Here is a 17,332-nt window from a genome sequence, read left to right as displayed (position 1 = left end):
AGCCATTCTGCCCCAAGCCGAGAGTGTACCCATCCAAGCCACGGGCTGCCAGATGTGGAGATTCCTTATCAAAGCTCATCTGTACTGACTTTCCATTTCTTATATTTCTTAACAGGTGGTGGAAGAAAATGGAGTTCGCAAAGTGGTGGTGTTGCCACACTCGGCTGAATTCCATCCTTCCATGCATCCTCCTCCTCATCCTCCCCCCCACGTGCCCCATTACATGCATCATCACCACGCTCTGCTCCCCCACCCCCCACACCCAGTGTACCCCCCTGTTCCTGGGACAGGAGAGCTGCCGCCGCAGTTCATCCACCAGCATCCACCTCCACACGTTTTCCAGGAGCAAGGTGAGCATGTGGGCAGTGCTGAAATATGTGAGGAGTCCTCCTGCTCAGTGTGTGGGCTGGGACACCTGAGTTCTGCTGGTAGCTCCTTCTCGTGTCTCCTGTGATTCCAGCCTTCCTGAAAACCCCATGCCTGTTTGTGGGTTCCTTACAGTAAATACAGCTGTTTATAGCCCAGCTTATAGCACTCTGCATGATTGCTTCTGCCTTCCTTTAAAACAGTGCTCTCAAAAGCTGCTGTGTTTGGTTGTAGCCATGGCATACAGCTTTTGCAAACGCATTTAATGTTAATATGTGAATGTATTTTTTGCTAGACAGAATACAAGTGGGACTGGAAAGAAAATAAAAAGTAATGACACGTGCACCAAAAATCATAGTCATCCATGCTGGAGATTGAAACACAAGCCTGCGCTATATTTAATAGCTGACTGAAGCGGTGTTTCATGGGAGGATCCCTGCTGACCTGAGACAGCCCATAAGCTGCTTCTGAAAACTGGCATTTAACGCAGGGGGAAATTAGACCATGAAAGGTCATTCTCTTTCTATCGAGTGCAGATCATTAGTGAAGCTATTTCAGCTAATTTCTAGCATAAAATAGAAGCACCTCAGCTATGTTTTACAAAATTAGCCTGGGTCCTGTGCTTGCTTACACTTCTTTGAAAATATGAGTATGTATCAGGGCAGGAGGGCAACTTTGAGGCGTAATGCCAGCCATTACCAGAAGATGGTGGTCTGAATTAAGTCAGAAAAAAGCTACTGCAAATATGAACTCAATCTGGGATTAAAAGCAGTGTTTCCTTTGCTTTCTAGAACCTCGTTCTCATGGAAGGACAAACTTTATTCAGCGAGATGAAAGGAGCCTCAAAATGCAAGAGCACCTGAAGAAAAGACTAAAAGACAGACAAGCGAGTGGTCACACTAACAATAAGCTGAACAGTCCTCCATCTTCACCACATAAAGTTAATAATTCTTCCAGTGCAGCAATTCAGAATGGAAATGGAAAGGGACAGCAAGGGACAGGAGGGCCACTAAAGCAGAAGCAGATGGGAAAAACAAAGGGCGGTCCAGATGCAGAGATGGGAGGTAGGTTGCATCAAAAAGGTTAACAAAACCCAATGCGATACATCTTTGGTAATTAGAACTTGCTTTGTGCTCTTTGCAAAATGGTTTCTGCAAAGAATTGGATCTGTGAATTTCCTCCATCTGAGTGGGATTAAGTAAAGCCTGATGTAGCTTTTCTGTGTTTGGATGTTTAGTCAATCAATCATTCATTTATGATCCTGTAGAAATACTGGTTGTATCAACATTGATCATTTGAGGTTTCACCAAATGAGATGTTTAGGAAGATTTAATTCTAGGCCTCTCATGGCGCTGCCTTTTCTGACCTGGGTCTCTGCTCAGTGTTCCAAGTGGGCATGAACTGCTGTACTCACACATGTGACTTCTGGTGTCATTCTCTCCTCGCTTTTTGGATAACCAGGAGTTGTGTGAGGCTCAAAGAAATAAGATAGTTTGAGCAACTGCCTTCACAGGTTGCTGTTTGATCAGCTGCAGTTTCAGTGCAGTACATTACTTAGCTGAAATGAACGTTTGAGCTTTTTAATCTCTCATGGCTATTTACTCACATGTACTAAAATACTTTGTGTCAGTGCCTTTTGTGCTGGTTTGGAACACTGTCACGGGTGCGCACCTGGTTTCTTATCAAGGCTCTATAAATTAATTGCATCTCTTCAGTGCTGTGCGTATGTATCTTAATGATCTTATTAGGCAGCAGGAGACAGTCCTCATCTGCGTCACTATTGTACCGAGCTCTTTGGTTAGAGAAATAAAACAAATATCTGACTCTGTGTCTGGGGAAGTAAACAGAGGTGGAAGTTCTTATCCTGGCTTGTTGCGGGGACTGATGGGATACTTTGATTAGAGAATTGTCTCAATGCAAACTTTCTTTCAGGAAAAAATAACCTAAGAAATGTTTGAGAAAAATACCCAGAATTGTTTGTGTAGACAGTTTTCAAGGCAGGATTCAAGACAGGTGTAAACCTGCAGATCTCCATAGACATGCCAGTATGTGATTTTGATGATCAGGCTTCCTATACCCAGAGCAAGTGATTTCCAGTGGAAATTCAGGGGCCGGCACACACGATAGCAAGATAAGCTCTTACTGTCAATTTTTAACACCTTTCGCTTGTAGAGGAATGTTTTTGTGTTATCAGAGAAAATCCACTTCTGCTCAGGTTGGGAAAATATCCCCTTTGTGCAGGATGGACTAAAAGGGTTTTTGTAACTCTGTTAGTTTTGGATAGTTCATGTTTCTAACCGTCACGCAGCCAAAACAAACAGGGGAAGCTAACTTTGCACAATAAGTGCTATTGTTAAGCTCTTAATGAAACACACTCCATCTTGTGGTGGCATTTCTGTAACAGGCTGGTTTTTACTCTGGGGGTTTTCTGTAATCTGTTTTGTATTTGAAATTTCAGAATCTGACACGGAATCCAAGAAGCATGATACTCACTTGAGCATTGGCAAGCCAGTAGTGAGTATTGCCTTTAAAATACCATTATTTTCTGGGCACGTGCTTGGTGTTTAAATAACACTCATCTTTCTCATCAATCTCCTTTTCTACCTTGGTTAATTTTTATAGTCAAGAAAATGTATTTTATCTACCAGGGTTTATGTCTGGGAAAGGGTGATGGTGATACAGAAACCTGCTTTTACTGAAGCAGTCCCAGCCTTACACTTCCCAGCCTGTAAGGCAGGGCTGTACCCGCTGGCAGAGCTATGGTATGTGTAAATGAGGTCTTGAGTTCCTGGAGAGCAGAGAGACTGCTAACATAGAGTTAACCTGTTAGCTCTTTGAAATGGCCTTCTTTTAGCGGGGAGGATGTGAGGTACTGGGGATGGAAGTTACAGAAACAGCTCATCTTTAGTGTTAAGAAACTTGAGCAAATATTTGAGTATTTACAGACTGCTCAAGATACTGGAATCTGCTAACACAAATTTGAGTATCTCAAGGCTAAAACTGCACTGATTTGTGGTTCCAAGCACGTCTCATGAGCTCTTCCTTGTACTATCAGTACGTTAAGCATGGGTTGTATTTTTTCTGCTCTAGCTGTCCAGCCAGTCTTTCCTACAGTTGTTTTTTAAGCCGATGCCTCTGACATCTGTACTTAACGATAGCAGAAGGCTGCATTGAATTTTGTCAGAGACGTTCTGCTTAGATAGAAGATGTTTAGTCTTGAGCAATTAAAATCAGAGCCTCTCGCTGTTGGCCAAGTTACTGGTTGAATGTTAAGATCAAGTGGTGGAGTTGCAATGCGTTTAGAAACATGCCTAAACACACATCTGGTGCCAGTGCTGAAGATTCCAGATGTGAAAATTTGCTCCAAATGAGTGATGCAAACAGTGCAGGTGAAATACAGAGCTCCTCTTCATGCACTGAGATGGTGTGATGTGCCACTAAGTAAGGGAAATTAATGCGATTTGAGAAGTGAAAACAAAATAATGTTAAATTCAAACAATGACTTGATATCTCCACTACAAAGGTAAAGAATTCCTCCCACGAGGAGCTTCATGGGCAAACTAGCAACACTGTGTTATTGACTAACATACCTTTTATTACAGAAAGCAAACTTACTTGCATTATTTATGCTTTTAATAGGTTTCTGATATACAAGCAAGATCAGCCGTTCTGTCCTGGAATCTCCCAGTTAGTTCACAGAATGGAGAGAGCCATAGTCATAGTCCAGCAGCATTTACATTTGAAGTAGCAATATCCAACAGTGGTAAAAATGGAAAATTTAAATCTGTCTATGTGTAAGTTTAGTTTCTTCCTTTAAGCACAATTCCGATGTTTAAAACCATTAACTGAGCAGCAATCTCTTTATCAGGAGCTGTTTGTTGACTTGCAGACCTACCTACTTCACGTGCAATAAAGTTTTAAGTAATTTCAGTATGACTTACATGGACAATGGGAAACTTGAAAGTTAAATGTGCTCTACTTGGTTTTGCTATTCAATAAGCTTTTATCCCTGATGGTGTAAGGAAGAGCTGTAACTTCTTTTCCCTTTTTGTAGTGGGGAGGAATTAACAATTACCCTTCCTGATCTCAGACCAGCAACCGATTACCATGCCAGGTATGTTGCTGCGAGAGAACGCTTAATGCTGTTGTTGATGTGCTAATTATAAAGTCGTTGTGGCTTCATCAGAAGGGTGTGCTTGCAGAGAACTTGAGGAATATTGTGTGTAAAGCATCAAAGCTGTGGACATTACTGTGCCTGCTTTCCACCTATCTTCTAACCCTCTAAAAATGTCGCTTCACTTTCTCGAACATTCTACTGTCTTCTCTCTCCTCTTGTTTCTCCAAAATATAAACATCGGGTTATCTTCTGGCTGGAGGCATTCAAGGCCAGGCTGGATGTGGCTCTGGGCAGCCTGGTCTGGTGGTTGATGGCCCTGCATGTGACAGGGGAGTTGGAACCAGATGAGCACTGTGGGCCTTTTTAACCCAGGCCATTCTGTGATTTTAGAACTTTCTGGATCCTGGTGTTTGTTATGTGAACATCAGTTACTGAAATGTGGAGTGAGATCATAAAATGAGGCTTTGTTTCTTCATTCCTGAGCAATGCTTTGGAATCAGTGATCTGCAGTAGCAAAAAGACTCTGGTCCTCTTGCTGTTAAGATGACTTACAATTAAATGCATTTCTCAAGCTGATTAATCTTTCCTTAACTTCTGGTGTGCCAATGTGATAACACAATTTGTTGTCCTTTTGTTTAGAGTTTCAGCAACCAGCAGTTCCATAAAGGAATCTGTTTCAGAGTTAGTGAGTTTCACTACAGAAAGTTGTGAGCCAGATTGTCCAGCTGCACCGAAACTAATAAATAGAACCAAAAACAGCCTGAGTTTGCAATGGAAGGTAAGCAGAAAGCAGACCGATGTATTCATAAACAGTGAGTGTGCTTGCGTTAGCATTGCCTGTCATGTAGTGTTTGCTTTAGGTGTTGGCTTTTAAGTTGCTCAGTTAAGGCTGATGGCTGAAATCGTGATTGCTTCTTCCTGCTCCCTTTGCTGCTTGCTTAGTTCTTGCGTATGTATGGCTTTAGCATCACAGAGTTGGAAGCAGCACTCTCTGAAGTGTGAACCATTCGGTGGGAAAGTTCTCTTCTGAAATGGCACTGTAAGAAAGGAGGAGTTTGTAAGTGGGGTTTCTGGATGGTAATGTTGTAATTCCATAATTCTGGTAGTCACTTGTGCCAGCTCACAGTGCATTTCTTTCTCTAGTTTGTACATTAGCTTTTGAATCTGACTTTTGAATATGTGCAGTATATAATCTCTGACAATTTAGTCATGGTGTTGTATTGTCATTCCGTGTGTTTCTTACAACTATGTTTACACCTAGAAAAAATGGTTAATAAATGAGTAATACCAGTTAAATTATCTATGTGTTCTGCACATAGGAAGTTCCTAATTTGTATCTCCTAGAAAGCACAGTTAGTTCTCAATATTAATGTAACAGTTTAGAGAGCCACCAGGAGTGAAGGGCTGAATGAGCTGCTGGCTTTTGCCCACTCCTCCCTGGCTCATTTCACTGAGTATCTGTGTGTGCCCAGAGCTGCAGGTTATCACGAGTGTTTGTGGAAAAAGAGAGCTGTTCTGTTTGCTTATTGCACTCTTTTTCGTTTTAAAAGCCAGTTGGAATTTATGAATATATTTGATGGCTCAAATGTTGTCTTAGGATGCAAAAGATGCAAATGTTCAACTGTTTGATTTTAACTTTTTTCATTGTTCTTTATTTTCAGTCTTCAAATGACAATGGTTCCAAAATAACTAATTTTCTTTTAGAATGGGATGAGGTAAGCCCTTTTCTAGTGGAAAAAAATACCCAACAATGTAATGACCAATTATACTTGAAAAATACTCTTCTGCTTCGGTTCATCCACTATTTTCAGTGCAACTGCCTAGGCAGTTTTTAAGCCAGTTAAAGATCGTTGGTAGTAGTGAAGCGTTGGAGCAGACGGTCTGTTCAGATCCTCTGAGAGCTGTGCTCAGTGTCCTTGTGTGGTCCTTATCAGTCAGAGCAGCATTAATTCCTGGCCTTTGTTTATCAAGTGTTTGGCTTCTCTCTTCAGTAGCTGTCTGCTCCAGTCTGAACTCCTTACAGAAATATGTCCCAAAGTGATAAAAAAAACTTCATGTTTGTGGTTTGTTTTCAGTTGCAGGGATTTGTTACCATTTTGTCACAACCCCCAGCACCAAAAAAATCATCTCATCTCTATCAGATGTGATTCTGGTACCTGGAGTGCTCAGGATTGCTGTCAGGCATGCTCAGCGTGGTGTGGGTGACTGTAGCTTCCTAATTCTTCAGGCTTTGTGTTTTTTTAATGTAATTTTTATTAAAGTAAGGCAGTGAGATTTAGGAAAAGTTAGAGGTGAAGAAAATGACCTTAGCAAAAAGTGTGCAGTCTCAGTGCAAGAAGTTGCTGAGGCTGTTCTTGCTTTTTTAAAGGGGAAGAACGGACTCTTCAAAGAATGCTACTACGGTCACCTGAAGCAGTATAAGCTTACCAAACTCTCTCCTTCCACCAAATACTCGCTTAGACTAGCTGCTAAAAACGATATTGGAATGAGGTAACGGACACGGTTTATGTCATCATTCATTCTCTCATCAGCTGCCCAAAGCCATTGCTAACTTCTCAAAAAAACATTTTTCCAGTGGGTTTAGTGAGACGGTGACATACTACACAGCAGGGATGGTGCCCCCAGCCCCACCACCGCCAGTGCTTGTTGAAGCTGGAGTGACCTGGCTGGCCCTGCGGTGGAGTCCACCCAGCGGAGTGTCCTCAGAGGACTCCCTCACTTACACTTTAGACATGGAAGAAGAAGGTTCTGTAAGTGCAGCTTTCATTCATGTTTATAAAAGCTTGATAAGCAGTTGGGCATAAATAAACATTTCAACTGATATTTTACTTCCAAATAAACTGGCAAGCGCTGCATGCGTTTATGAAACAAAGATAAAGTTCCAGCTAGAACGACAACAACAACAGAAAACAATCTGTCCATTAGGAAAATTTCTGCTCCAGTAAGCTTACTCAGCCATCTCTATCCCCAAAAGAGACAAGACAGTCTTCATCTTTCTTAATTTGAATAAGGGGAGAGGCCACTGAGGTGGACCCCTATGGGGTCTCTCACGGCTCTAGGGGACACACAGCTTCCCTGCTATCCCTGTACCCCAATACTAGTGAGCCCTTCCCCCTGTCCCCTTTGGCTGAGGTACTTGGAGTCCACATTTCTCCATTCTCCTGTCAGCCATTGCCCTGTGGTATGCCCCTTTTTTCCCTTTTTTGACGGATACATTGTACTCTGGATTCAGAGTTTGTTGTTTTGCTCATCTGGAACTGTCTTTGCATAATATAAAGTCTGTCGCTCTTCATTCTGCCCAACAAACAAGGTGTACACAAGGTGCTAAGCCAGCATCTCCTGCCATGCACTTGCAGGATTGAGTTTGTTTAACCAGATCCTTGGGATCGAAACTCTTCTCTGCTTTTTCTTTAATCTTGTTTTGTAGGAACCCCCAATCCTACCTTTGTTCTTCCCAGATTGTTTTTTGCAAGGACGCTATCCTTGTCTTTCCATCACTGTCTCATCACAGAAAATCAGTGACTGCATTTTGTTCTTGTTTTTCCTTTGTAGGGTTATGGTTTCCAGCCACAGTACAATGGAGATGAACTCTCATGCACTTTAAGAAATCTTAGAAGGAGCACATCCTATAAGTTTAGGGTTTGTACTGTTTTGTTACTCATTTAATAATGTCTGTCTGCATTTCTGGGGTTTTAGCATTTTCTTATGGCTAAGAAATCCCTATGGAGACTGGAGAAATTTACCTGCAGTTGTTGTTGGTTTTGTAAGTCAGAATTGTATTACCTGACATTGAATTAATCTTAGCAATCACTTACGTGTTCTGTTTGTTCCTTAAACAGCTCTTTGCCTACAACAGCGAAGGAAAAAGCAGTCCAAGTGAGGTAGTGGAGCACAGCACCAACCCTGACAAACCTGGGCCACCGAGTAAACCAACTGCAAAGGGGAAGATCCATTCACACAGTGTGAAAGTAGCATGGGGTAGGTTTGTTCAAGTTGTTCTCATACACCTGTGTATGTGCAGTCACCTGGTAATGCAGATTAAAACACAGAGGCAAACCCATAGACTGAACTCTTGTCCCTGCAGGGGATGGTATTGCAGGAGAAGTGCATAGTACTCCTCTTCCTCATATAATCATGATTAATAAGGGATAATAAACCATTGTACTGTGGCTGTATGTATGTGCACGGTTTTCTTTTTGATTTTTTCTTTTTAACCTGAATTAATTCTGCAGCAGATTAAAATGTTACGTGAAGGCAGTCGATGATAAAGTAATGCTTTGTCTTTATCTCTTCAGTAGTTTATTTTAAGGTGATGTTTTCTTTCAGAACCACCCAAAGATAACGGAGGATCAGACATTGCTAAATACTTCTTGGAAATCTCAGAAGCAGTAATTGGTAAGCAGTTGTCATTAAGTACTAATTGAGCTTGTGTGCTAACAGAGCTTGTGATTCACTACTGTCTCTAGTGGTTGCTGTTCCTTTCTTGCATATGTTTTTGTTGTGCTCATTGTCTAATTCGTCCTTCAAATGGAGTGTTGTGCTTTATCTTCATCCTTGATAACCATACAGGAAATGTTTGGGTTGATTTTTGCAAAAGCTTTGCAGTGTATAGTCTGGATTTTTGCTGCAGGGAGTAAATGGGACACCATCTACAGCGGTACCCAGAGAGAGCATGTGTGTGATCATCTCAAGCCTGGTACTACCTACAGAATGAGAGTTCATTGTGTCAGCAGAGGTGGGGAGAGCCAGGTGAGAGCAAGGAGAATGAATGTACTTCAGAAAGCCATTTCTGGCTGTTTCGCCGCAATGTTTGCTTCCACTCTGAAATGATGTGTGTTACTGCCAGGCTTCTGATATCCTGACTGTTACGACATCAGCTGTTCCTCCGGGGCCATGTCCCAGTCCATGCCTGGCAGGCAAGGCAAAGCCCAAGGAGATCTCGTTGCAGTGGGGTAAGCCCCTGAAAAATCTGTTGAACCCTTTTGAAATACATACTGTATTTAAATAGATATGTAAGCATTTAAATAACCAAAGAATGTAAGTAACATTGCCCATGGTGTTACTTGTGTTTAAAATAAATAAATAAAGCTTGCAAGGCAGCTGTGACTTGGAGATGTGCATGTCTGCAGTGATGTGGAGAGAGTTAAATGTGTGTCTTCTGGCTGCCTCATTACTGATATATTCATTATTATGATTGGTGAGTTAAGAATCAACCCTATTTTATTTATTTTTATTTATTACTTCTATCTCCATAAAGGAGATAAGCAAGCAGCAATGAAGATAAGACTGTTTTTTGAAGGACATTTATGAAAGAACCTGATAGAGGCTATCTTAAACTAATATACCAGTTCCTGTGGGGGAAGAAAAGCTTGGTGTTGATCTGTTCAGCTGCAGTGAACACCTGCACCCTGATTTTTAGCATGCATGTAGCTTGACTTGTAGCTTGAGAAGGCAAAGTAGAAACAAGTTAGAAAGAAAAAAAGCGCTTAGTGAAATTAATAGGAAAATAAATCCCTTTTTGTTTTGCAGGCCCACCACCTGTAGATGGAGGTTCTGACATAACAGAATACATTGTAGAGATGGCAAACTCACAGCAGGAGGAGCGCAGACAGGTGTACCAGGGTGCTGCACCCGAGTGCACTGTGTGCAACCTGCTCCCTGGGAGAACGTACTGCTTCTGGCTGCGGGCAGCAAACAGGGTTGGGGTAAGTGCCCTGCCAGCAAGGCCAGGTTTTACACTAAGGATGGCGGTGGTGCTTTCCAGTTCAGAGCCTGATGGTATCTTGTTGCTTGTGCTCTGTCATGTTTTCATGAGTAGAGCAGAATTTCACATGTAGATATATATATAAAAAGAAAGTAAACCCTATGTTTCTGGCGGTGAATAATCTCTTGGTGTTTGGGCTTTAAGAAATTGCCCTGTATTTTACAGTAATGTGGACTTTACAGGCTGGTGCTGTGGGAATAGCACTGTGTGGAGAGGGTGCGTTCAATGCTGGGTTTGAACGAAGGTAGGGTAAATGTGTGTTGTGTAAAAGCCGTTCTGAAACACTACCCAGCTGCTTCTGGAAGTGAGATTCTGACCATGGGGAAAGGAGAATTGATACCACAGCAGGAGTGGGAGGTAGTGGGAGGGTTATGGGTACCCTATGGGCACAGAGACAGTTTGTAGACTGCCTGAAAGGAACTGAAAATGCTCTGAAAATGAGCATGGAAATCTCCTAATTGCTTCCTTATTGTTACAAATAATTTGTTTTCTTCAGCTTACCAGCTCACCTCTCAGTTTTTGCTCAACTCTGTTGCCATATTCACCGGGTTGCATTTCTTTTTGCAGTTTGGTCCTCACTCGGACAAAGCAGAAATCTCTACTGCTCCAGGCCCCCCTGATCAGTGCTGCAAACCTGTCGTCGCTTGTAAAAATGCAACTTGTGTTGCAGTTTCCTGGGAGGTAGGTGCTAATGGTGTTCAGCAAGCCATAAACTATTATGCAGCCCTTAGAATCGTGGTGACGTACACATGGCATGGAAATGGAAGAAGTGACAAGTGTACTGGTGTAATAATATTTCAGACATCTCTGTGTAGAGGTGGATTTGGTGCCTGTATTAGTTGTAGTGAAGCGCCAGAGTGTCAAATCTGAGAAGTAAGGTTGTTCTCTCAAACTCAGCTTTTCAACTCCAGTGCTTGTTTGGATGTCTTTGTTCGGTGTAGTGGGAGACCGTACTTGTATGATGAACATGTAATTTGTTGCTTGAAACCTGCAGAGTCCTGCGTGCAACGGTGCAGAAATCAGTGAATACAGACTGGAGTGGGGACAGATGGAAGGATCAATGCATGTCATTTACACAGGCCCTTGCCAGAGCTATGAAGTGAAGGGTCTCACACCTGCAACCACGTATTATTGTCGTGTACAGGTACGAAAAACCTCTTGTGTTAGGAAACAAATAAGCGAGTACATACAGTGGGAAGAAAACTTGAGTTCTGGATAAATGCAGTTACGTAGTGCCATTTATTAAGGCTTTTGTTCCCCCCCCAAGTCCCTTCTAACTACATGTATCTGGCAATAAGATACTGCATTAAATACCAGGTGTTTTGTCACATTTGCAATTTATTTGGGCTGTTTCCCATGCTTTTCCATGCTTGTGATGGCATGCAGAAGGAAGCATGGTCAATGTACTGAGTAGCAAAGTGTGGATTCAGTTAACAATCCATGGTGTCCCTTCCAGGCTGTGAACATTGCTGGGGTGGGGCTGTTTGGGGAGACTGGATTGGTGACAACCCCTGCGTCAGTGCCTGCGGCCGTGTCCGTACTGCAGCTGCTGGACGAAGACCAAATGGAAGTTCCTCTTCCTTTATCAACGTGCCTTGCAATTCAATGGGAAGAACCGTGTTGTCACGGAGCAGAGATCACTGGATATAATATAGAATATGGGGAAAAGCAGCTTGTAACTGTTGGAAGGAATACAAGCCACATTCTTGAGAATCTGCTGCCTGATACTCTCTACAGGTAATAATGACCAGTTCTCTTTTGAAGCCGCATCAGTAAGGTTTCTCATTCCCTAGCTTTGAGGGCAGTGTTTTTAAGCTTTGCAGTAACGTCATTCAGCTTACAGTGTATCTGCTTGGTTCTCTCTGCAACTCTGAACCAATCATGTCATCACATTGAGGCCTTAAGCTGTACCATCTACCAGGAAGAGTTGAGGTTGCTGCAGTAAGACTGCGGTTCGGTCTCAAAGCTGAGACTTTACTCCAGGCTTCTTTTAATTCCTAATTGCTTATTTGGTATGATTGGTACTTCACCAAAAGAGGGTGTGTGTGTGCAGAGGGGTAGAGCCCCTCTAGGCTGAATGTCACCTTGGAGAAGCTGGGTGCTTGCTTATGATGTAAAGTAAACCTGAACGATGCTGAGAAATGCTGAAGTTTCATTAGACTGAAATTGCAATATTGTCACTTGTTTTGAAATAGGCTGTTTTGAATTTCTAACTGCCTTTTAATTCCTTTATTGCTTGTAGTTATATTTGTTACAGATGTTGACTGATTACCTAGCATATTTCAGGGCCCAATGATAACCATAGCGATCTTCTTCTCATGTTTCTAGGGTGAGAATACAGGCCATAAACAGCTTTGGAGTTGGTCCTTTCAGTCATTCCATTAAAGCCAAAACGAAACCACTACCTCCAGACCCTCCTCACCTTGAATGTGTGGTCTTCAGCTACCAGAGCCTTAAACTTAAATGGGGTGAAGGTCCTAGCAGAGCTTTAATTACCAACCCTACACAGTTCAACTTGCAGATGGAGGACAGGTTTGGCAGGTGAGATACTCAGAGCACTGAGGGTATTCTTGTCTCATTAAACCTTTGTGTCAGGTTTGTTAAGGCCTCTTCAGTATTCTCACCTCTGTTTGCATTGGGTGTCCCAAATGTTCCTGCTTTGTTTGCATTTTGGCATCCCATCTTTCAACCATGGAAGTGCTGCTAATAGCTGCTGCACGTGTATGTACTTGTAAGATGTAAATCTCATTCACTGCTCAGATAATAGCACAGTACTGTTCTGTATGTCTTGGAAATTCTGAAATGAAATCCAGTTTGCACGCAGGCACACAGCTGTTCTTGACCTGCAATTACAAACCAACCTAGCTGGCACAGGTGCCCTCCTCTTGATTGAAGCCAAGAGTTTGGCTGTGTATTTTCTGTGGGGTGCTGTAGCTCAGTGCCCTGCCAGCTTAATGAATGCCTGGGTCTGGAAGTGGCATGGATGGGTGAGTGCTGCTGAGGAATGCACGTACTGCTGGTCACAGTAGCAGTGCTCAGCTGCCCGCTATGCACAGCATGTGTGATGCTGGGGCAGAAGGAATGCATTGTCAGCATTTTTGTGCCAACGTCACACATACGATTTAGTGATCCCCGAATACTTCTGACCTGTATGTATTGTGCTTTCTTTCCCAGGTTTGTTACGGTTTATAGTGGTCCATGTCATACATACAAAGTGCAGCGGCTCAGTGAATCCACCACGTACTATTTCAAAATCCAGGCATACAATGATGCTGGAGAGGGGGAGTTTTCTGACGTTTATGCTTTCACTACAACCAAGTCTCCCCCTGCATCTCTTAAAGGTGAGCATTACAGAGCTCTGTGAGCCATGTATGTGGATGCTAAAAACCCACTTTCCCAGTAAAATGGAACTTGTACAGACTAAAGGATTGTTTTAAGCAAGGAAACTGAATGTGAATGACTGTAACTGGTGATTTTGGCTTCTTCCTTCCAATTGGAAGAGGCAAGAATGCTCGCACAGACCCTTTTCTAAACTACCAACAAATTGCTTCTGTTGTAGCACCCAAAGCAAATCAGCTGGAAGAAAACACTTTCGAAATCACCTGGGAACCTTTACAGCCGATGAAAGGGGATTCCATTGTTTACATCCTTCAGCTTGCTGCTGGGAGAGAGTTTGATCAGGTACCTTCTGCTTCTTGAGGCTTTTTACTTACAAAAAAGGACTGACATTTTCTCTTCGATTGTTTGGGGTTTTTTTTTACAGATCTGATACCGTTTTAAATTCTTAAGTTATTCCAAAGCACATTGCAGTTCCCCTCCTTTGCTCAGCCCACGTGAGAGCAGTAGCTCTCCAAGTCGCAGGGGTAGTTTGAATGTTTCATGCCAGTTGTTTGCTGTTAATTGTGCTGCAGGGAAGGAGCATTACTACAGATGTGCATCCCTGCAGGGGAGGGAGGGTGGGCTTTTTGGAGTGCTGTTCTGGAGCCTAACACAGGTTGCACAACTGTATGTTTTCTTCAGCTTGTCGTTTTCGTCAGCAGGCAAATTCCAGCTGCTTCTGCTCTTCCTTTCAAGTAGGAGCACTTATGTGGAAATAATCTGCTAAGCAAATGTAACGGTTCAGATCTGTATTGACACTTTGCTTGTACTGGCAGAGCAAATGACTGCAAAGGCAGACTATAAGGCAAATCGTGTTCAGAGCGGTTCTCTTTCTTGTTGTGCTGACCAGGTATACAAGGGACCAGAGACTTCCTTCCGTCTCACAGGCCTGCAGACAAACTGTGAATACCGGATCAGAGTCTGCGCTGGCCGTCAGTCCCAGGATGCTGCTGGATCCCAAGAACTGTATGGACCTTACAGCCCCAGTGCGGTGTTCTCATCTCAGAAGCAGGAGCTGGAGTCGCAGAGTGCTGCCGTGCCCGCAGAGCTGGCAGACAGTAAGAAGAGGCTGCATGAGGAGCGCTTCATTGCCATCGTTCTGCTCTGCGGGTTTGCAGTGGTTGCTATTTTATTCGCTGTCGTTATTCAGTACTTTGTGATCAAGTAGACAAGAACCTACTCAGTGCTCAGCTTTTTGTACAGAAGCTATTTCGGGTATTTATGGTTAGTTCTAATTGAAATCCTAGCTGGAAATGCGTGCATACGCTCATTTCCGCCCTGCTGCTGGCTGACAGTGAGGCTGGGTCGGCAGATCCTTTCCAAATACTGAACACAGATTTCTTGTAGAAAGGGTAATCCTTTGTCCTCTGTAATCAGGGTTAGCTGTTAAGAAAACAGCACAAACTGCCTTATTGTGCACACCGATGTGCGTGTGCATGCTCTAGTCTCTCTGAATTCACACGAGGCCCTTTGGGCACTCAGAGAGAGACGGTGATATTGGAACGAGTCCTTTCCAAGCACAGCTAGAGCAGTGGTGGCCCATCAGGCATCGTCACAGTTTGGTATACGTGACATACAGCAGCACAAATGCTTAAGCTTAGAGCAGTACTGTATTGCAGAACATTACTAGAGCATACCACATTTAATATACCATAGAAGGAAAGCAGAATATTGACTTAGCGATATTACTACTTTACAGTTATTTTAACGTTTTGGATTCAGTAATAATCATTTCGAGCCTTTCAAGTAGCGGGTGCCAGCATTTGTAGGGTTTGAGTCGAGGTGCTTGGACACAATGTTAGCAGGATGCTGCGCCCACGCGGCAGCCGCGTTGGGATGTGACAGTGCAGGAAAGGCCCCTTTGCACTGCACGCTCATGAGCGCGGGGCTTCCTGCTGGTGGTGAGCAGCTGTTGGCCCAATCCACGTTTCACTCTCAGTGCCTGAGAGAAAAGTTAATTTCCTGTGCTTGGGATGAAATCTTTGCAGCGTTTCCAGTAAAGCACAGGTCTCGTCTTTAAGGAGAAAGAGTGCATTTATGATAAATGTTACACTATTTGGCTCAAACTGAGCAAATGTTTTTTGTACTATTATTAACCTAAAGAATAAAACTTCAGACTGCTTTTGGATGCCCTCCTTACGTAACCCAAACGATCAAATTGTATGTGGAAGAACTCTTTGTTTTTTTAAGCCAACATTTGTACAAGGTTTTATCCGACTTGCTATCCCGGTGGTAGCAGCTTCACATTCCGTTGTTTCCTAGTTGGGAATGCTCAGCCTGCTGTGAGCTCTGAGACGTGTCCTGTTTGTCAGGGGGATTCGGGGTGGGCACCGTGCGCTACGTCTGCCTGTTCTCGTTAGTTCCAGCTTGCGAATGCCTGCAGATGAATCCGACAGCTGCCTTCTCTGTGCCAAAGGGTTTGAAAGCCTGGGCTGGCGAGTTTAGAAAGCGTTGCAGAATGGGCCTTCCCAACAGCATGGGAGCGTGGCACAGGAAGGTGGAGGTAGCGTTATCACCATGTAACCCACCAGAACAAGGCACTTGTATGTGGGGTGCTGGATGTGCTGGTGCTGCAGGCGAAGGATTGCCAGTAATTCAATCACTTTAAGGGTCTTTATCCTATGGCAGTTGATGAATAATGTTGCGTTGTAGTTCGAGGCATTGTGTTGTATTTCAGATGTGGGAAACCTAAATTATGACGTAGTATCGCTTAAATACTCGTTAAAAGTAGATTTCTGGTGCAATCTGAGAATTAATCTTTGCAAAATGTACCCTTCCTTTTGTACTCTATTTATTTTGATTAAAAGTCCTGGAGGAGGAGAAAAAAAGAAAAAAAAATAGAAAAAAAAATGTATGTTTGAATGTATTTTGTTCTACTTGTAGCAGAACTTTAAGTTAATCATTTATTATATCATAGAAATCTCTCCATCCCTCCCTCCGCTTTTGGAAAGAGTTTTATACAGATCTTTGTGTCTTTAGTTAGCAGAAGAGTTTACAGTCTGTCTCTGTTCCTCTTTAGGGTCTACATTTAGCAAATCCAACCACCTCCAGCAAATCTCTGTTGCCAAAGGGTTATTTCTTCTTAACTCTTAGAGCAAAGTAAGTCTGTAGAGGTTAATTTGCAACGCGGTTCCTGATGATTCTAAAGAGGTAAATTAGGGTTGCAAAGTAAATAGTAACAAAGGGGCGACTCCTAAAGAAGTCCAAGTCCTTCTGTAATTGCCACAAAGTACTCAATGTTTCCAGATGTACCGCAATGCAGGCGGACATCAGCTCTTATCCATTCCAGAACCATGTACCCTTAGTGGCATTAATGTGTTAGGTATCTTTTTTTTCCTGTATTGTAATTTTGAGGTATCTCTATGTTAAAGCTGCCATGCATTGTATTACTAAATTGTAACTATCAAATAGATAATATATTTAATACAGCCAATAAATAATACGAATGTATTCAGATTTGACCGCGGGGTTTGTCGTGTGTTTGTTGTGGGATTTGCCCTTATCTGGGAGCAGTCACTTCTGTAGCATGTAATTGAAGTTGGAGAAATGTTTGCTACTCACTGAGCTGGATCTAAGCAGGTCTTTCTGGATGAAGTTACAGGTAGGTGTCCCAGGGGGCCACTGGGGTAGGAGGTGTGCCCTTACCCTGCCATGAAAGGTGCGTGTAGGCTTCATTTTGTTCCTTAATGTGTGGCTGTTTGTTCTGC

General features: G+C 42.9%; 1 protein-coding gene across 6 annotated transcripts in view; it reads left to right on the top strand.

The window, feature by feature from the left end:
- LOC107312573 (fibronectin type-III domain-containing protein 3a-like) overlaps positions 1 to 17,086 on the top strand; it is a 37,893-nt gene extending 20,807 nt beyond the window's left edge. For 5 of the 6 annotated variants that reach the window (XM_032444109.2, XM_085544444.1, XM_085544446.1 and 2 more), the window contains 22 exons: positions 116 to 350; positions 1,158 to 1,430; positions 2,825 to 2,880; positions 4,006 to 4,160; positions 4,421 to 4,480; positions 5,123 to 5,261; positions 6,145 to 6,198; positions 6,852 to 6,973; positions 7,059 to 7,233; positions 8,036 to 8,122; positions 8,323 to 8,461; positions 8,810 to 8,878; positions 9,114 to 9,232; positions 9,330 to 9,435; positions 10,013 to 10,188; positions 10,815 to 10,928; positions 11,242 to 11,391; positions 11,704 to 11,984; positions 12,576 to 12,788; positions 13,422 to 13,588; positions 13,807 to 13,928; positions 14,476 to 17,086. In XM_032444109.2, coding sequence (XP_032300000.2) covers positions 116 to 350; positions 1,158 to 1,430; positions 2,825 to 2,880; positions 4,006 to 4,160; positions 4,421 to 4,480; positions 5,123 to 5,261; positions 6,145 to 6,198; positions 6,852 to 6,973; positions 7,059 to 7,233; positions 8,036 to 8,122; positions 8,323 to 8,461; positions 8,810 to 8,878; positions 9,114 to 9,232; positions 9,330 to 9,435; positions 10,013 to 10,188; positions 10,815 to 10,928; positions 11,242 to 11,391; positions 11,704 to 11,984; positions 12,576 to 12,788; positions 13,422 to 13,588; positions 13,807 to 13,928; positions 14,476 to 14,793 — 3,330 coding nt within the window. In that variant the 3' untranslated portion in view covers positions 14,794 to 17,086. Of the gene's footprint in view, positions 1 to 38; positions 351 to 1,157; positions 1,431 to 2,824; positions 2,881 to 4,005; positions 4,161 to 4,420; positions 4,481 to 5,122; positions 5,262 to 6,144; positions 6,199 to 6,851; positions 6,974 to 7,058; positions 7,234 to 8,035; positions 8,123 to 8,322; positions 8,462 to 8,809; positions 8,879 to 9,113; positions 9,233 to 9,329; positions 9,436 to 10,012; positions 10,189 to 10,814; positions 10,929 to 11,241; positions 11,392 to 11,703; positions 11,985 to 12,575; positions 12,789 to 13,421; positions 13,589 to 13,806; positions 13,929 to 14,475 lie in introns of all 6 variants that reach the window. The other variant, XM_085544448.1, reaches the window with a different exon arrangement.
- Positions 17,087 to 17,332: the final 246 nt, after the last annotated feature.

The sequence above is a fragment of the Coturnix japonica genome, chromosome 4 (genome assembly GCF_054131305.1).
Source record: "Coturnix japonica strain WE chromosome 4, WE-NBRP24, whole genome shotgun sequence".
NCBI lineage: Eukaryota > Metazoa > Chordata > Aves > Galliformes > Phasianidae > Coturnix > Coturnix japonica.
This window is presented reverse-complemented; position numbering and strand designations above follow the sequence as displayed.